Source organism: Pongo abelii, chromosome 10 (genome assembly GCF_028885655.2).
Source record: "Pongo abelii isolate AG06213 chromosome 10, NHGRI_mPonAbe1-v2.0_pri, whole genome shotgun sequence".
NCBI classification, from domain to species: domain Eukaryota; kingdom Metazoa; phylum Chordata; class Mammalia; order Primates; family Hominidae; genus Pongo; species Pongo abelii.
In genome coordinates, this window is record NC_071995.2 from 49,705,246 (window position 1) to 49,721,546 (window position 16,301).

Consider the following 16,301-nt stretch of genomic DNA (forward strand, 5'->3'; position numbering starts at 1 on the left):
GGTGGAGTCAGGGTCTCACTATGTTGCTCACGCTCCAGTGACTTAGTATATTTCATTACCTTTCCCCTGACTTGATTATTTTCTAGATGGTGGTGACCTTTGATTTTTTTTTTTTTTTTTTTTGAGATGGAGTCTTGTTCTGTCGCCCAGGCTGGAGTGCAGTGGCGCGATCTCGGCTCACTGCAACCTCTGCCTCCTGAGGTTCAAATGATTCTCCTGCCTTAGCCTCCCAAGTAGCTGGGTTTACAGGTGCCCACCACCATGCCCGGCTAATTTTTGTATTTTTAGTACAGACGGGGTTTCACCATGTTGGCCAGGCTGGTCTCGAACTTCTAACCTCAAGTGATCTGCCCGCCTCGGCCTCCCAAAGTGTTGGGATCACAGGTGTGAGCCACTGCGTCCAGCCACCTTTGATTTTTAAAAGTCTCCCACTTCCTGTGGTAAGTGCAGTGGCCCTCAATGTCTATCTCATCTCTGATAGACTAGTCTGTATTTTCCACTGGGAGCTTACCCCTAAAATCACATTTGCATAAGATCAGTCATTCCACAGATATTGATCATATGGCTTCCCCTCAAAGGCAGGGTGTACATGGGAAACTAAAGACACATTCAGACCCACCCCTACTGAATTAAAGGGAGGCAACAGAAGCCTCAAGTCCTGCCGGGTTCTCTTGGAGATGGTGGGCTAGATAAGGGGAAGAGACCTGTTGACCTGTCTTGCTGCAGAAAGCTCTCCATATTTGGTTCCTGGAAGCAGAGCAAAGGTTCTATCCCCAACATCATCAGTCTGACCAGACTGGGGACCATCTAGTTCCCAGTGAAGTGTCCACCTAAAGTCCCTGGGGAGGACATGGAAACTATCTTTTTTTTTTTTTTTTTGAGACCGAGTTTCGCTCTTGTTGCCCAGGCTGGAGTGCAATGGCGCGATCTCGGCTCACTGCAACTTCTGCCTCCCAGGTTCAAGCGATTCTCTTGCCTCAATCTCCTGAGTAGCTGGGATTACAGGCATGCGCCACCATGCCCGGCTAATTTTGTATTTATAGTAGAGACAGGGTTTCTCCATGTTGGTCAGGCTGGTCTCAAACTCCCAACCTCAGGCGATCCGCCTGCCTCAGCTTCCCAAAGTGCTAGGATTATAGGTGTGAGCCACCGTGCCCATTGGAAACTATCTTAAGAGGCTTGGACACCCCAGCTTTCTCCAGCCTCTGCAGACCCTGCCATGCCTGTACATAAACCCCATTTCTTCTCCATGCCATACTGCAAAGAATTGGAGTAGCACATTGAGCACACTACGGTTTCTCCCTGCTGTGGATGTTACCCTTGAAGCCCTTCTTTGGAAGACCCACACATCCATCCACAGGACAGCATGGACTCCAAAGTGAAGGTGGGTAAGAGAGAGAGAGGCTGCAGACTGAGAGAGAAAGAGAGCAAGGAAGTGAGGAGATAGGGCTGCTGGGAGAGACAGCAGGGAGGTCAGAGTTGGGGACCATGCCCAAAACATGTCAATACCATGTCTGTTTTCTTTTCCTCTGGGGAGAGAAGGCATCCCTGCTGCCTGCAGTACTGAGCACCTGTGCTCCCCACAAGCCCCCTCCAGCCTGGCCTGGGCACGCAGTGGGCATTTAGTAAGTGCACACTAGAGCTGGTAGTTATGTTGATAAGATGACGGCACAGCACTCAGTCTGCGAAGTCCAGACTTCTGTCTCTCTCACCCCTTGGGAATTTCATAAATAAATCCCTGGACCTGTTCCAAGAAGAATTTCAAGGCTTCTCTGCGTGTATATGTGTTTCCAGAAACACAACAATTTTACATGATGCCTGGTGTGCAAACTCCCAAAAACCCATGGAGAGGAATGAGGACTTGGGCATGGCAAAGAGGAGGTGGACGGACCGGGTCGGGCTGTGCTGGCACGGGCCAGGAAACCAGCAGTCGACGGCGGCAGTTTGAGCCCAGGCTCTGCAGCTGGCGGCTGCTAACCTGGCTCCCCAGACGCCTGGTCTGCCCCAGGCTCAGATTGCCCAGCCTCCCCTCCCCCACCCTTGGGCTTTGGCAGGATTCTCCATCAGGTTTTTGCAAAGTGCTGGGGTCTTAAAATAGCATAAAGGCCCGCGCGCGCGCGCACACACACACACACACGCATGCACGCACGCACACACACACATTTAGACTATAGTGTCAATTCCCGTACCACAGAATGAGGGTCAAAAAAGGAGGGAGAGTAGCGGGTGGAACGAGGACTTCAGGGCATCTTCCAGAGCTGAGCACAGTGAGAGGCCAGGCAGGAAACAGGGGTGGCACTCGGTGTGAAGAAGGGGAATGGGGAGGAGAAAACAAGATAGAGCCTGTTTTTGGGTGTGTGTGACAACGTGACAGGGCTAATAGTCATGTCTGGAGTGTGTGTTTATGTGTAGCTGGGATCATGAAAGCAAAGGCTATGTTGGTGTGACCAGTTTGGCAAGAGGAAGCTGGATTTCCCTCCTGGACCGTGAACTCCTATGGGGCAAGAACTAAGAACTTTATCCTCATCATTCCCAGGGCCTAGCCCAGTGCCTGACACAGACACTAAATACATGTTCCAAGAATAAATAGATGATGGACGGATACATGGATTTGCTAGAACATTAAGTGGTAACCATAAGGATGGTATAATTTCAAAGAGCAAAATTGGAAATGGGCACCCCAAAGTTAGAAGATGTGGCCAATCCACAAGTACGTGCTGGATGCTGAGAAGGAAAGGGAAGTGACCGCCGCTGTGGTAGGGTTTGGGATCTTTCTGGGGAAGATGAGACAAATACAGAGAGGTGGGGAGAAGGCTTCCCAGAGGAGTCAGGCCCTGAGCTTGTCGAATTACTTGAGCTGGTGTTCTAGCCAGGGCTCACAGGCTATAAGGACAAACACACTCAAACCAGTGGAACTGAAAAGAGGATTTCCTAGGAAGATAGATGGGAATCTCAGAGAACCCAGCAGTGGAAAATACAGTCAGATCTCATGGGATCTGAGAAGACGCTGGGCTGGTTATATGTTGGGGATTCTGTTAGAGTGGGCGAGGCCAGAGGGTGTGTGTGCATGGACACATTCCCAGCACACCTGGGGTAAACACCGGGGGTCTCTGGTCTCTCCTTTCCCTGGGCCTCTGCTCTACTCTCCTCTCCTGGCTCACCCTGGCCCAGGGTAGCTTCCAGCTAGTCTCCATTGCCCGCCACCACCTAAGTAACTCGGTTTCTGTAACTTCTTAGTTCAAATGCTCATGAGAAAGGACTTGCATGGCTCAGCCAGTTTATTTCTTGCTTTCCCTTGGTTCAATGCCCAGCCCTGGTGCGATCATCTGTGGCCAGAGGGCAGACCATGCAAACTCCCCTAGGAGAAGTGGGTGTAGCAGGTGACAGCGACAGACTCTGGTGATCCAGACAGGAGGAAAACTACATGAGGCACTTGGTTGTGTGGTGTGTGTGTGTGTGTGTGTGTGTGTGTGTGTGTGTAGTTGTGGGCATGTGTGTGTGAGAAGGAGGTGGATGGGGGAAGCCAGGACAAAAGAGGAGCTGTCAGGACGGGGGTGAGCCAGGTGACCTTGGGCAAATTACTTAATCCCTCTATGCTTCAGTTCCTTGTCTCTACTATGGGGTGAACAATACTACTCTCATGCGGTTGCTGTGAAGATTGAGTAAATAATCTGTGTCAAGTTCTTAGGAGTCAATGTTCTCTACAGCCTTTAGCAATTGATAAATGACAGTTTCATTCTATCCTCACAACATTTTTCCAAAATTAAAGATTATCATTCCCATGTTACAGATGAGGAACCCAAAGGTCACAGAGGTTAAGCATGTGCATGCAGTCTCTGCATGTATTGTGATGTGCAGAAGAGTTAGGATGGATAGTAAGTTCTCATCATTTAGAGGCCTCACTACCAGTTTTGGCTCTGTCTTGGGCAAGTCACACATCTTCTCTGAGCCTGGGATTCCTCATCTGTGAAACAAGGGAGTCCAACTGAACCATTTCTTAAATCTCCTCTTAGTTTAGAAAGCCATGCTTTTGGCTTGGCCATAGGGAGCCTGTGGATTCTGAAGAAGGCAGATGACAGACAAAATGGAGGAGGCTTTCTTAGAATACAGTTATGTCGCAGGGTGCCTTGTGGACTGGAAGGAGGGTGACCAGGAGGCAGGGAGGTTACACCACCAGTAGTCCCAGAGATGTGTTGTGTAAGGTTCTGGACTGTAGCATCGCAGGAGGGGACCAGCCAGATCGGCAAAAGCTGTGACGTTCACAACAAAAGGAAAATGACCAGGAGAGCAATCCCATGTGGCCACTGGGCATCCCAGATAGATATAAACTGATGTATTAATCATCAAGGCTGAGGGCACAGGGCCTATTTCCAAGGAGGCACTGAGGAATGGATGGGGTAGGGGGAGGATGAGGTCAGTGTGCGGGTTAAAAGAACCAAAGAAGGCTTGCTTCTAAAAATCATGCAATTGCCGTTGGAGTAGAAAGTGAGCAAGAAAAGCCTGGGAGGGTTTTCTCCAAGTACACCACAGCTCCGCACCATCCCATGGACTGCTAAACACAGACTACAGGCTGCTGACCACAGCAAGACCCTAACACTGACTCTGGCCTCTGGGCTTCTCGGGCCCACAGCAATCCCTCTAATTAGCCCCCATCCTCAGTCACCAGGCATATCCCATCCAAGTTCTTTTCATTGCCTAACCTGCCCTCCCTCTGCTTCCCTCACCATCCTGGCTCATTTGTCCCTTCACCAGGGCCCCACCCCTACACCTTCAACCTCCGAATGGCCCCTCTTCTGCTCCCAGCCTGGAATGCTGAGCATTTCCCGAGGAAATGGTATTATAAAAGAGGCTTGTTATGACCTCAACTTTATGTTCTGTAATCCTGCCTGGGCCCCAGTGCCACTGTGACAATCCCTTTCTGCTTTTCTATGTCCCTGGACACCACTCCCATTCTCCACAGTGGCTTTTTACAAATCCTTACCACCTTCCTCAAGCACATCTACCATCATACGCCACCATGCCCCCTGAGCATACTGTACCAAAACAGAGGGCCTGACTGAGAACATCAGGATGACCCTTCACGCCTATAAACTTTCTCTTGGTTTACCTCGTTCCTCCAGCTCTAGCAAGGTAACTTCCTCCATGCCAAGGCTAATCACTGTACCTCTGGATCTTTATCCTATGATTCTCATCTACCCTGGGTTCTGGCTCCATTACTTACTACTTCTTCCTGTATCTACGAACTCTTCTTGGCTCTTTTATTGCAGTCTAAGCTGCGATCTTTCTCCTCTTATTAAAGCAACAAAAGGGAGTAAATACTCCCTTCACCTTGTGTATCCTTCTGCAATCCCCTTTTCTTTTTCTCTTGTCCAGTCTGGAAATCTTTATTTTTAAGTTGGATTATTTAGTGCATTTACGTTTATTGTAATCATAGATATATTTGGATTTATTTTCACCCTCTTATTTTTTTCTTTCTATTTATCCCACTTTACCATAGATTCAGTAACACCTGTCTTGGGACCAGAGTGTTTTGGATTTCAGAGTTTTTAAGATTTTGAAATATTTGCATGGTACTCACCTGTTTAACATTCCTAATCCAAAAATAAAAAATCTGAAATGCTGCAATGAGCATTTCCTTTGAGCATCATGTCAGTGCAGAAGGTTTCAGATTTTGGAGCATTTTGGATTGTGGATTTTTGGATTAGGAATGCTCAATCTATATTGTCCTTTTTATTTCCTTTCTCACTTCCTTTTGGATTATTTTGTATAATTCTATTTCTTCATTCTCTTAACCTATAAGTTATACACTCTGTTTCTCTTCTATTAGTGAATACTTAACTGTTAGTAAAGTATGCATGAATTCATACATAACGTATATTTTTTATTTAGCCCTTGATCTTTAAAGCCATTTCTGTGAGTATACAATTTTAAGTTGACTGTTATTTTTCCCTTGGGCTTATTTTGGATTTTTGTCTATGCAGATTATATTTCTTAAAATTTGGTCTGTGAGAATTCCTTGTAGCCTGAGTTCAATTTGGGTTCCTCTACAGATGATTTGCTCTTCTTTCTTCCACATACTACCAGGAAGTACTATGGACCTCAGACCACTTGAATCTAAATAGTGTGTAGTTTTTCAGACTGCCTAGATAGGGTGAATTTTGAATAAAATCACATCATGGAGGCCAACTTGCCATTATGAATTCTCAGGGGATATTTTCCCTCATTCTCACTCAGAGCCAAAGGTTTTTTGTTTTTTGTTTTTTGTTTTCTTTTGAGACAGAATCTTACTCTGTCACCCAGGCTGGAGTGCAGTGGTGCGATCTCAAGAGCCAAGGTTTAAGTCAGGCAGTTTTCCTTGTAGTCTCCTGGAGGAGTGAATTATTTCTTTTTATTTTTTCTTTTTTTTTTTTCCGAGGCAGAGTTTTGCTCTTGTTGCCCAGGCTGGAATGCAATGGCGTGATTTCGGCTCACTGCAACTTCCACCTCCCAGGTTCAAGTGATTCTCCTGCCTCAGCCTCCCCAGCAGCTGAGATTACAGGTGCACGCCACGACACCTGGCCAATTTTTGTATTTTTTTTAGTAGAGACAGGGTTTCGTCATGTTGGCCAGGCTGGTGTCGAACTCCTGACCTCAGGTGATCCACCTGCCTTGGCCTCCCAAAGTGCTGAGATTACAGGTGAGAGCCACCACGCCCAGCCTGAGGAGTGAATTATTTCTGGTCCCTCCTTAGACGACGTGTATTACTCTTTGTGGGTCACAGCCTTGTGCACAGGATCTGTTATTAGACTTCCCACTTTGGATGAGCTTGAGCTCTGTCTCCTGTCCCCTATATCCTGCTTGCCTGTGAAAACCAAAGTCTGAGCTCACCCATATGCAAAGGCTCTGAACAGAAAAGCCAGCTTTGGTGATCAGCTTTCCTCTTTGATTCTTAGTCTTTTACTTGAGTATTCACTTTCTTGCTAGTTTACTGAGCATTTTGAGTTGTTTTCAGCTGAAGATTTGCTCAAGGAACCTGGTTTACCATTCCAAAGGAAATCCAAATTTCCCCCTCCCATCATAGCCAAGTTATTTTAAATAATAGATGATGCTCAGTGTTTCTAAGCCTTCACCCCCACTTGTAGCCTCCTGAAGTTAGGCCTTCACCCCATCCTCCACTGAGCCTGCTCAGGTAAATGTCACCAATCAGAAGTTACCAAAGCCCTAAGAGACTCTTGTTCCTCAGCTTACTTGACCTCTTCTCAACATTACAAACTATGGACCTCTTGAAAGCCTCTCTTGCCGTGGTCTCTATTATTCTATTTTTCCCAGGTTCTCTTCCTACTTCTATCACTGTTCCTTCTGTCTTCTTTTTTGCTGGTATTGCTGTATTTCCAGAATTCTCTTGGTCCCTTGAGCTGCTTGAACAACAATGATATGCTGCTAACTTCCAAATCCACATCTCTGTGGCTCCAGGTACCCTCAAACTCAGTATGCCTGACAAGGAACTCATTTTTTTACATTTTTTAAATTTTTTTATTTTTTGGAGACAGAGTATCTGCCGCCTAGGCTGGAGTGCAGTGGCACAATCTCGGCTCACTGCAACCTCTGCCTCCTGGGTTCAAGTGATTCTCCTGCCTCAGCCTCCCGAGTAGCTGGGATTATAGGTGCCCACCACCATGCCCAGCTAATTTTTGTATTTTCAGGGGTTTCACCATGTTGGCCAGGCTGGTCTTGAACTCCTGACCTCAGGTGATCCACCTGCCTTGGCCTCCCAAAGTGCTGGGATTACAGGCATGAGCCACTGCGCCCAGCCAAGGAACTCATTTTCTTTTTCCCAAACCTGCCCATTCTAGTCTGCTGAATGAAACTACCAGGCAGTTAGTCACCTAAGATTATCCTAGAGTCATATGGGGCCATCCCCTTTCCTCATTTCCCGTATCTAATCAATCTTGTCATTTCTACCTCTTTGAACTCTTGAATCTGTTTCTCTTTTCCACCTTCACATTGCTGCTGCCTGGGGTCAGGTCCACCTCCTATCTTGCCTGGGCTTTGCCTCCTCTTTGGTTTCCTTACAACCAGTCTTGTCTTCCTCCAACCAGCCTCTGTACAAAGTTCAAATTCACTTGGTTCAGCAAAGTGATCTTCCTAACACAGTATGATCAGTTTACAAATATGATCAGTTTAGCCTTTCCTAAAATACAAACATGATCAATTTACACTTAGAACCCTTCCAAGTGTACTGAAGAGGGTATCTTATTAGACTCCCACTCCAGTGTGCTCCATTTCCAAGTAGACTTCCATGTCTGCCTAGCTCACCAACATTACCTTTCCACTCTCCATCATCTTCAGCCTGCATCTTCTGGGTGTGCCGCTAGGCTGCTCATGGTTCTCCTAAATGCCAGGCAAAACAGTCTCCCGCCATCTCCTGCCCTCCTGACACAGGCCTATCTGGGGAGGACTCTTTGATCTTCCAAGAATCAGCGTAGCCTGTCTCTTCGTGAAACCTTCCTCAACTCCTCAGCCTGTCCCCTCACAGCTGAATCATTCATGTCCCCTGAGTGGCCCCCATTGGCTCTTTATAGGCTTGTGTCCTCACAGAGATAACCCGTTGTTGCTCTTTTTTCTCATGCTTTTCTCTATCAGATTTTAAGTTCCATGAAGGCAAGGACTATGACTTATCCACGTCTATATGTTATGCCTGATATACTGTAGGTGCTTAGTGCTTGTGGAATGGATGAGTGAAGATGAGCTATTGCCTTCTTGGGATGAATGACCCTGCTGCTCACCAAGGCAAATGATCCCCTAGGCAGTGGTGTCTCTGTGCGTTGCGACCAATGTGGCAGCTGTCACACTGACTTGTCACTCTAGTCAGTGGGACTAAGGAGTAAGACTTTTTCCTGGAGAAGTGGCTTCCGCTAGCTCTGGGGACTCTCATGACAAAGAGACAGAGCAGAGGGGAAAAGAAGTTCATAGATTGTGATGTGGGTCCAGCCCTAAGATTAAGACGGTTTATGAGGCCTGGCACGGTGGCTCACACCTATAATCCCAACACTTTGGGAGGCCAAGGCAGGCGGATTACGAGATCAGGAGTTCGAGACCAGCCTGACCAATGTGGTGAAACCCTGTCTCTACTAAAAATACAAAAATTAGCCAGGCATGGTGGCACGTGCCTGTAGTCCCAGCTACTTGGGCTGAGGCAGAAGAATCGCTTGAACCCAGGAGGCGGAGGTTGCAGTGAGCTGAGATCGCGCCACTGGTACTCCAGCCTGGGAGACAGAGCAAGACTCCGTCTCAAAAAAAAGAAGGCTTACAAAAATGGACACTTACTGAGGCCTTCAGGGATGGTGAGGAGAACTAGGAGGAAGCATCCTTGGGCCAGGGTGTGGGAAGGAGCGAAGGGCACAGGTAGGGATTAGGCAGTTTCTATGTAGCGCGGGACCTAAAAGGAAGGTAGACACATCACCTAGGAAAGCTTTAGTTTGGAGATGCCCCAAACTCTCACAAATGGGGTGTGAGGTATATGATTAACCCCTCCCCTGCTCCACCTCATTTCCCACCTTCAGCTGGGTCCTGAAGACCAGTCCCTACAAAAGCAGGAGATGCTATGGTGTTGAAGAAAGCACAGGACCAGTAGGCTGTGGCTTTAATGATGGATTGTATGTGAGCCTTGGCAAATCGCTTACCTTCTCTAAGTCTCAGTCACTTCATCGGGGCACACTCTGACATGCCTCAACCACTTCCTAGGATTGTAGTGAAGGTCAACTCATAATAATAATAGCTATTCTTTTTAGATCACTTCCTATGTGTCAGAGATTATGCTAAATGCTTTACCATATTTTATCAATACTAACAACATCTCTATGACATAGAACTATTATTAGCTCCATTTTACAAGATGAGTAAATTGAGGTTTAGGGAGGTAAAGTATCTTGTCCAAAGTTCAATGCTGTCAAGTGAGCTGATGGAGCTGACAGAGGTGGCATTTGTTCTGTGGAGCCAGCATTCTGGTTCCCTGATCTGTATATTTAGCTGTGTGGCTGACTTTATTGTCTAGGAGTGAAGCAACCACAGGTCCCCTCTGGGACCCCTGGCCTCGAAGCCCCAGTGGCAGCACTTAGCAAGGAATAAGGAAAGACACCTCCCTCCCCCTTGGCTTCAGATATGTTCTCCTGAGGGGTTGGCTTTCCCTTCTTAACTGCAGGGGTTGGTGACTGTACTGGGTTGAATAGTGTCCACCCAAAATTCGTGTCTACCAGGAACCTGTGAATGTAATCTTACTTGGAACGAGGATCTTAGCAGCAGATGTAACCAATTAAGATCATTTGCACTCATACTGGATTAGGGTGGGCCCTAATCCAATGACTGGTATCCTTTTCATAAGAAGAGAGAAATGTGGACAGAGATGTAGACATAGAGGGAAGATAACCATGTGAAGACATGGGGTTATGCTTCCGCAAACCAAACAACACCAAGGATCCTGGGAACCACCAGAAGCTAGAAGAGGCAAGGAAGGATTCTTCCCTAGAGCCTTCAGAGAGCACATGGCCCTGCCAACACCATGGTTTCAGATTTCTAGCCTCCCAAACAGTGAGAGAATCCATTTGTTATTTTAAGCTACCCAGTTTGGTGGTAGGAAACTAACACAGTAACCCAGCACTGTGTGCACCACAGCTGGGTGGATAGAGCATGGACTGGAAACCACTTAGATGGACTGGGTGGGGTGTGCCTATTTGGGGGAGATGAGGGAGAGGAGAATAAGTTATTTACTCATCCAGCTACACTGACCAACTTGTAGACAATGCCTCCCCATGACTTTATGTGATTGTGTGTACACTGTGTCTGGCAAGTGTGTCTTCAGCTTTATTTTTTCCGGATATGACGATGGGAGTTCTTCAGGTTGGTGAAACTTAGGTGAGAATTCCATTTAAGAAACTGTTCCCCCTATCTCTTGGCCGTCCTTTCCACCCCTAGATCTCAGATGGTGAAACTGCTTAGAGAGGTTCAAACCTTGCCCAAGTTTTCACAGCTAGTTAGTAAGAAGCAGAATTCAGATCCAGAATTCTCTGGCTGCAAAAATTCTGCCCTTTCCATTATATCAAGTTTTTTCTCAAGCTAAAGAAACTGACCTCTTTTCAGAAAGATATGGCGTGATTTGTTTGCTTTCTTAAGCATTTCTTCTAGATTTGAAAGTAGCATTTATTTGAAAAATATTTAGAAATTATTGAAATGTTAAAAGAAAAAGTAAAAAAATTATGGCAATAACTACTGTTACTATTGGGTAAATATCCTTCCAGTCTTTTTTTCCTATAAACACATATTATCAGTACAATTTGAATAATACTGTAAACAGTTTTGCATTTTGCTTTTTTAACATCTTGTAAGCATTTTCTCATGTCATTAGTTTTTGTAAACAGGATTTTAAATTACTAAATAATGTTCCATCATACGCATGGGCCATAATTTAACATTTTCTATTATTGTCTACTTATTTTCCACCTTTTTACAATGATAAATATACAGTTAACATTTTTCACAAACATCTGTCCTCTTACTATTTCTTGAGGACAGGGGACAATACTGGGTAAATGGATATGAAGATTTTAAAGCATTTGATGCATAATGCCAATTGTTTACCAAAAGGGTTCTACCTACCAGCCCAATCAGAGTGCCTCACACGGCACCCTCACCCATACTGTCATCAATAAAGAGCCTTGCTATGTTCTGAAAAGGCGCGTGCCGCGATTCCATCACACAGGCTGCCGCGTCCAGAGGATGGCAGGGGGCAAGGCGAGGCAGGGAAACCAGTTAGGAGACCGCGGCGATGATCCCAGGGGACGCGCTGGGGGCTTGAGGCTAGGCGCAGGGATGGAGGAACTGGAACACGCACGGGATTCGTAGAATATTCGACGGGGGCGGAGGATCGACTCTGATAAGATAATTCTGCGCTGCGTGGGGTGCAGGAGAGGGAGGAGACTGCACGTTCGGCTCTGGCCTCCTCCGCGCCGGGCTCGGCACCGATCCGCGAGGTTGGCCGAGGCGTGAGCCCCGCCCACCCCTTTAACAGGGACACTCCCCTTTAAGGCGGGCGCCCGCGCGCGCCCCGGCCCCGCCCTTCGGGGGCGCGCGCGGCGGCCGCGGCGCCGGCTCCGCCGGGAGCGCACGTGCAGGCGCCGGGCAGAGGAAAGGGAGGCGGGAGCCGGGCCGCGGGAGGAGGGGAGGCGCCGGGGGCGCGCGCGCGCGCGCTGGGCGCTGCTGGGCTGCGGCGGCGGCGGCGGCGGCGGTGGTGGTTACTATGGCGGAGTCGGCCGGAGCCTCCTCCTTCTTCTCCCTTGTTGTCCTCCTGCTCGTCGGCAGCGGCGGGTCCGGGCCCCGGGGGATCCAGGGTGAGTCCTGGGGCGGGGGGCGGGGGCCGGGATGGAGAGGGCCCGGCGAGGGCGAGGCCTCGAGCCGCAGCCGCTGGACTACAGCGCGCCCCCTCCCCACGCGCACAATATGGCCGGGTGGGGGGCGCAGAGGAGTCGGGGTGACCCCCAGTCAGCTTCCCCGATCTCCGAGGCGCGGCCGCCCGGCGGCGACGGAGCTCACGCCGGGCCCCTGGGGACCCGAGCCCTGTTCCAGGCGGAACTGGATTCGGGCAGCTCTCAGGGGTCGCGCTCCCAGCCCCCTCATGTTCCAGAGAGGGGAGTCTGAGCTTCCAGCTCCAAGATTTGGAGGTCCGTGGTTTCTGCCCTTCACCGTGTCCAGGGGCGGGGGGCTTTCTTCCCTCCCTCCAGATGCTCCTGGGGGGAGTCTTTCTCCCGCCAAGATTGTGGGGTTCGGGCGGTGGGGTCTTAGCCTCTCCGAGGGATCCTGATGTTGAGAGCCCGCGCACCTCAGACTGTAGGGGAACGGGTCTCTAACCTTTCCTTCAGGTCCTGCACTTGGCGTGTTTCTTCCCCTCCCTCCACTGCCTCCCTAATGTTCTGGGAAAGGGAGTCACATTTCCCCTTCACTCAATCCCTTGAGTTCAGTGGGGCAATCCCCCCTCCGCCCTCCGGCACTCATGCCCCGTGGAGGCTATTTGGAGGAAGTGGGACGAACAGGCCCCTAAACCTTTTTGGAGCCTGGCTTTGGAATCCCTAACATTATGGAACCGAGTTCCCCAAGGGTTGAGCTGAATCTAGGTGTATTTGCTTTCCTCCTCGCCTCCCCCACCCTACCCCGGGGGGCCCATTCACTTAATCACTTTGTGGATGCCTTTCAGGTGAAATCCTAGAACCTGTCTTCAACCCCCCAAGATTATTTAAAGATCCCACCACTGGACTGTATCCCCGGCCCTTGGTCAGTACTTATTTACCTTCCTACAAGATGCCTCTTCCCAGCCCGCCCACCCTCACACACCCCTCACCTTCCAATCTCCACAGTCTGCGGCTCGCCTTATACCACCCCCACTCTCCTCTCTGTAGAAGCGGGTACCTTTTTGCGGGACACTCCGCTGGCTGTGTTGTTTTTGAGGCTTTGGGGGCTGAGAAGAGCAGATGAAACCCTAAAATATTTCATTTAAGAGAGTCTTGGCGAATGTGTTTTGGCCTTGGGGTAGCAGATGAAGGTTATATTTGGCAGTTATATTGAAGCGATTATTGACCCACAGATGGATCTGGGAGAGATGATCAGGATTGTATTCGCTCCTGATGTACAAAGCCTGATGCTTTGACTTCTCAGCAGCCCCTAACCTTCCAGCAATGGGAGCTAAAGTGTGTTCTGTGGCTCTCTTCTCTTACACTATTCCAGCAATGGGAGCTAAAGTGTGTTCTGTGGCTCTCTTCTCTTACACTAAAAGTAATGATTCTCAGGTGGGTTCAGTCGTCTTTAATAAACCAGACAGTCAAGAAAAGACACCATGCCACTTTGGAATCTCAAAAACAAGTTCATTATCTCCGGCTTTGATATTTGTTCCCAGTGGTGGAGCCTGTGCAGCGGGGTCTTTGTTCCTGGGCTAATGCTTCTCCTAAGCACCTCGTGTGTGTTCTTCGGCCTCACTGCTCTGTGGCTTAGGTATCTGTGCTGTGGGGTTTGAGAAACACGGTGAAGGTGTATGAACAGAGCTTGACATTTGTGGTGAGATAATGATTTGCATGAATAAGGATGTTCGTCGGGCCTTTTTAAGGGCCATGTTTTTGGAATGTGTAACATAATGTTCTCTACTGGATAGTAAAAAAAAAAAAAAAAAAAAAGGAGTTTGAACCTCTAGGTTTGTCATTTTATGTGTGTATGTATAAATCTTTGAATCCTCATATAGGAATTTTTATCCTGCCCCTAATATATCCAGGAGTTTTAACAGTCATTTCCCTGCTGATTTGATGTAGTGTTTGTGGGGTTTTTCTGGTTGTGAGCCTAGTTAAGAATGTTTGATAATCCAAGTGGTTCTGAATGGGGCAGAGTTCATTTTTTTGTAACCTTCCTAAAATGGATGTTTGTGGGGGTTAAGGTGGGTGGGTAAAATAGGGAGTTCGTTTCTTTTTTTGGTAAATTGGAAATTAGGTTGTGTGTCCAGCAAACATTCTCCAGGGCCTTTAAACTTCTTGGCCAGACACTACAGTTTTTTCCGGGACACGTCTAGTTGCCAATAGTGCATGCTATGGAGACCACTGCTGCAAAGGGCTTAAAGTAAAACGTCAGTTCTGGGAAAATAGAGGCTGTGGGATAACAAGAAGTTGATTTTTTTCCCCTCCCCTGCATTTCCTATATAGTGCTCCCCTACGTGGGCTGGAGGAGTGACAGAGCCAGACAGCTCTGATGCCTGATGCTTGGACATGATATGAGGGCAGTAAGGGGATAGGTGTTTCTATTAATTAATGAATTAACTAGGACTTAGTAAAAGGCCAGTGATAAGGAGAATGAGTTTCAGTTAAAAATAGCATCCATTTGATAGGTGTACATGTTTTAAGGCCTGGCTTTGGAATTTTCACATTTAAAAATGTAAAATTGAGTTAGTAGCAGGAGAACATGACATTCATTTCTTAAGACAAAAGCAACAAGAGAGACATTTGACATTCTTATAGGAACATTTTGAAATTTTGTGAGCGGACTAAAAATCTAATTTCAAGCCAAGCCTTGTAATTTTGTTGAGTGGACATGGATTTTAAGTACAGTGGAAGTGCAGTCTTGTAGAGACCTCTGATTAGTTTTGTTCAAACAGCTCCTGGAACAGATGTGATAAAACATATTAAAATGGCTACTCTGGTTAAAGGTTAAAGCCAGATGGAGGGAGGAGGCTGGTTTTCAGCCCTAGAACTTAGCTCCCTTACAAGTTGTCCTTGAACAAGTAACTTAACCTTTCTGTGACTGCCTCAGTTTTCCCTCTGTAAAAATAAGGAAATATTTTGTGTCACTCTTATTGGGACATTTGTGAGACTGACTTACTGATAGCCAGTTGGCAGGGAGGTATTTTTAGACACAGTTTCTGACTTCAGTGAATAAGCAATGCTGGGTTACTTTTTTATCTTAAGGAGCAGAAAAGCATACTCTGTGATTGATAGACGTACAGTATGTCACAGTGTGGTTATTTTCTTTTTGTGCTTTTTTGTAGACCCCTTTCAGATTTCCTCAAGTTAATTTCTGTCTCTGGCAGGCTCTTACATCGTCGACTAGGCAGCATACCTGTGCTAATCAAAGACAGTCTGGAGGGAGTGACCTGCTTTAAGGCTTTATTGGTTTGGCAACGTTTTAATTCTTACGCAACTCTGGGTATGTTTATGGCACTATGTAAATGTTACATAAGAACATGGAGGCTGAGAAGTGGCCAGAATGGTGACTGTGAACACAGGAAGGTTAGACTGAGGACTTTATCCAAAAGGACCTTGGGAATCTGCAATCAGTACAGGAAGAACCTGCACTTTATTTTCCTCTAAGAACCTTTTTAGATGATTATGTCTTTCAGGTGGACTGCTGTGTTATAAATAGGTTTATTCTCCACCGGTGAGCTAATTGTAACCTTGCTACCAAAATATGAATCAGTAAACGACGAGACGTGCTGCTTCTTCCAGCATGTCCTGTTGAAGCTGCTTGTTGCATTTTGGAACATGAGTTGAATTGGGTTGCAGTCTGTTCTCATAATAGCTGAGGAGCACAGGGTGTTAAGGTGGAATGGAATTCTCAGTTCATGGTGCTTTAGGTCATCTTAATTTTTGAAGGTTAAATTAGAATATTGAAGTGGCTCTTTATAATTTTGAAATCTTTATTGTTTACTGTTCAATTTTTGCTCAGAGTAGCAGTGAACATTAATTCTGGGATCTCGCCTCTTTGTCTTCAGTTCTTGTGTTAGCTGTTGTTGTAGAAGTTGG

The 16,301-nt window shown here is 47.3% G+C and overlaps 1 protein-coding gene across 3 annotated transcripts in view; it reads left to right on the top strand.

Annotated features, from left to right (window-relative positions):
- Positions 1-12,196: 12,196 nt before the first annotated feature.
- ACVR1B (activin A receptor type 1B) overlaps positions 12,197-16,301 on the top strand; it is a 45,757-nt gene continuing 41,652 nt past the window's right edge. For 2 of the 3 annotated variants that reach the window (XM_009247748.4, XM_054527263.2), the window contains exon 1: positions 12,197-12,362. In XM_009247748.4, the coding sequence (XP_009246023.2) occupies positions 12,272-12,362 (91 nt within the window). In that variant the 5' untranslated portion in view covers positions 12,197-12,271. The remainder of the gene's footprint in view (positions 12,363-16,301) is intronic. The other variant, XM_024257180.3, reaches the window with a different exon arrangement.